The sequence below is a fragment of the Micromesistius poutassou genome, assembly GCF_964030765.1.
Source record: "Micromesistius poutassou genome assembly, chromosome: 3".
Lineage (NCBI taxonomy): Eukaryota > Metazoa > Chordata > Actinopteri > Gadiformes > Gadidae > Micromesistius > Micromesistius poutassou.
This window is the reverse complement of record NC_140273.1, coordinates 517948-520447: the sequence shown is the minus strand read 5'-3', so window position 1 is coordinate 520447 and position 2500 is coordinate 517948. Positions and strand designations below refer to the sequence as shown.

Here is a 2500-nt window from a genome sequence, read left to right as displayed (position 1 = left end):
CCTGAAATGTATTTCTAATTTCAGTGATTAAAGTGTAGCCTTCGGTGTTATTCAGCTTATTCAGCTTAATTTCTTTTTTAAGAAATCAAATCGTCTTTCTGTTTGTCCAGATTTCTCTGTTTGTCTCTCTGTCTGTGTCTGTCTGTCTGTCTTCCGTGTCTGTCTCAGCCTTTCTGTCTGTCTGTCTGTCTGTCTGTCTGTCTTCCGTGGCTGTCTGTCTGTCTGTCTTCCGTGGCTGTCTGTCTGTCTGTCTGTCAGTCTGAGCCTGTCTGTCTGTCTGTCTCTCTGTCTGTCTGTCTGTCTGTCTGTCTGTCTGTCTGTCTGTCAGTCTGAGCCTGTCTGTCTGTCTGTCTGTCAGTCTGTCTGTCTGTCTGTCTGTCAGTCTGAGCCGGTCTGTCTGTCTGTCTGTCAGTCTGAGCCTGTCTGTCTGTCTGTCTGTCAGTCTGAGCCGGTCTGTCTGTCTGTCTGTCTGAGCCGGTCTGTCTGTCTGTCAGTCTGAGCCGGTCTGTCTGTCAGTCAGTCTGAGCCGGTCTGTCTGTCCGTCAGTCTGAGCCGGTCTGTCTGTCAGTCAGTCTGAGCCTGTCTGTCTGTCTGTCTGTCAGTCTGAGCCGGCCTGTCTGTCTGTCAGTCTGAGCCAGCCTGTCTGTCTGTCTGCTCCTCCCAGGGTATCCTCGGCTCAGGCTTCGCGCTGAAGGTCCAGGAGCAGCACAGACAGAAGCACTTTGAGAAGCGGAGGAACCCAGCGGCGTGCCTCATTCAGGTGGGCCCCCCCTCCCCCCACAGAGGGGCCCCCTGCTGGCCCCCCCCCGGGCAGCACAGTGCACACCACACGCTGACCTTTAGGACACAATGCAACCATTGGACACCCATTGGAGTGGTGAAATTGCTCACTTATTCATAATTTCACCTCAAGTGTCCCCGTGAGTTTCCCATATTTTCAACACAAAAGAAGCAGTTGACGTATTGTACAGTTATAATATTCATTCCTATATAGCTATATCTTCTGCGAGGGTCCCCTTCTCCGTACCGCTCAAATGTTGCTCCGGGGACGCTATTACAGTGACAACATTTCCCTTTACAATTCCCCTGCTTCCTGTCCGTTTCCGGCCCGCGTCCTGTTCACTTCCTCTCCGTCAGTTGCCCACGCTGTTCTTGGCCTAGTTGTGACGACAATGCAAAAAAAAAAAAATCTCACAGATCTCACCAATAGAAGCCAGTAGCCAAACCTAGGCCCCGCCCCCTTCCCCCCCCCCTCCCAGTCACACACAGTCCAAACAGTCGCTCACCTGTCACTCACCTGTCACACACCACACCTCGTCGTGTTGGCCCCGCTGATCCGTGTTTGTGTTTGTGTTTGTGTTTGTGTTTGTGTTTGTGTTTGCGTGTGGTGGGCGCGCAGTGCGTGTGGCGGAGCTACGCGGCCGACGAGAACTCTGTTTCCATAGCGACCTGGAAGCCCCACCTGAAGGCGTTGCACACCTGCAGCCCCACCAAGTACGTACCGAGGGGGGGGGGGGTGGTTGCTCAGTGTCTCTGTTATTCTGTTATTCTCTTTAACAAAGAGCTGTTTTCTTTTTAAATCGTTTTTTTTTTTCGTAGGTTTTTTTGCTGTTTTGTTTTTTTTAAAGCCTATGTTAGTTTATCATATTATACGAGAGGCGTGTAAGTCTCTCCACCTATAAGAACTCAGTCCATGCCAAAAGTGTATTGTATGCATTAGAACTATTATCATTTTTGCCAAGAAAATATCAGAAGGTGGTAGAAAACAAAATGGCTGCCGGCCCCCTCGCCCACCGCTTTGCTGCCGCTGAAAGAGCAGCGACAAATTAGGAGGATTTGTGAATGTGACAATAGTGCTCACGCAGCACAGAGCAGTGTGATTAGGCTATGATGTCTTAAAATAGACAGTGTGTGCTTTTGCATCAGGACCCCATAGACTAGAATTTTTATAATCATCATTATTTGCCGTGTCTTGGATGATGGTAATCATCAGAAATGAGCCATTCAGATTTCATTTCATTTCTAAAGTTTACTTTTTTGGGGGAAAAACAGCCCATAATTGTGCCATTAATTCACACAGACACAAACGCACACACACACACACACGCACACACGCACACTGCACACGTTGCTGCAATTTCTGGTTGCAGCAACCAGAAAAAGATCTGCTCTATATAGGATGTTTACAGAGACCCCCCTTATACAACATACAAGTCTGACCTCAGTCACAAACTAACAAACAGGGTCCCTCACAAACAAACCGACAGCAAGACCCCAGTCAGTCACACTGTAGTGCACTGCAGCAGCAGCTTGTGCGGATAAATCAGGCATTGTTTATATCCTCCAATCATCTGCTTCCTTCGCGCGCCGTTCACTCACGAGCGTGACTTGTTTCTCGAGCTGCCTCTTCCGCCTATTGTCGCGTTTAGCACCTGCTAAAGTGTGTATGCGTGTTGACGCACACCCGGGCTCGTATAGACACACACCCGGGGCTCACAGA

At 49.4% G+C, this 2500-nt stretch overlaps 1 protein-coding gene across 1 annotated transcript in view; it reads left to right on the top strand.

Moving 5' to 3' along the window:
- LOC311340441 (potassium voltage-gated channel subfamily KQT member 5-like) overlaps positions 1-2500 on the top strand; it is a gene marked incomplete at its 5' end in the record, with an annotated part of 25401 nt that overhangs the window by 13576 nt on the left and 9325 nt on the right. The window contains 2 exon segments of the mRNA XM_084465335.1: positions 665-760; positions 1400-1494. Of these exon segments, the coding sequence (XP_084321461.1) occupies positions 665-760; positions 1400-1494 (191 nt within the window).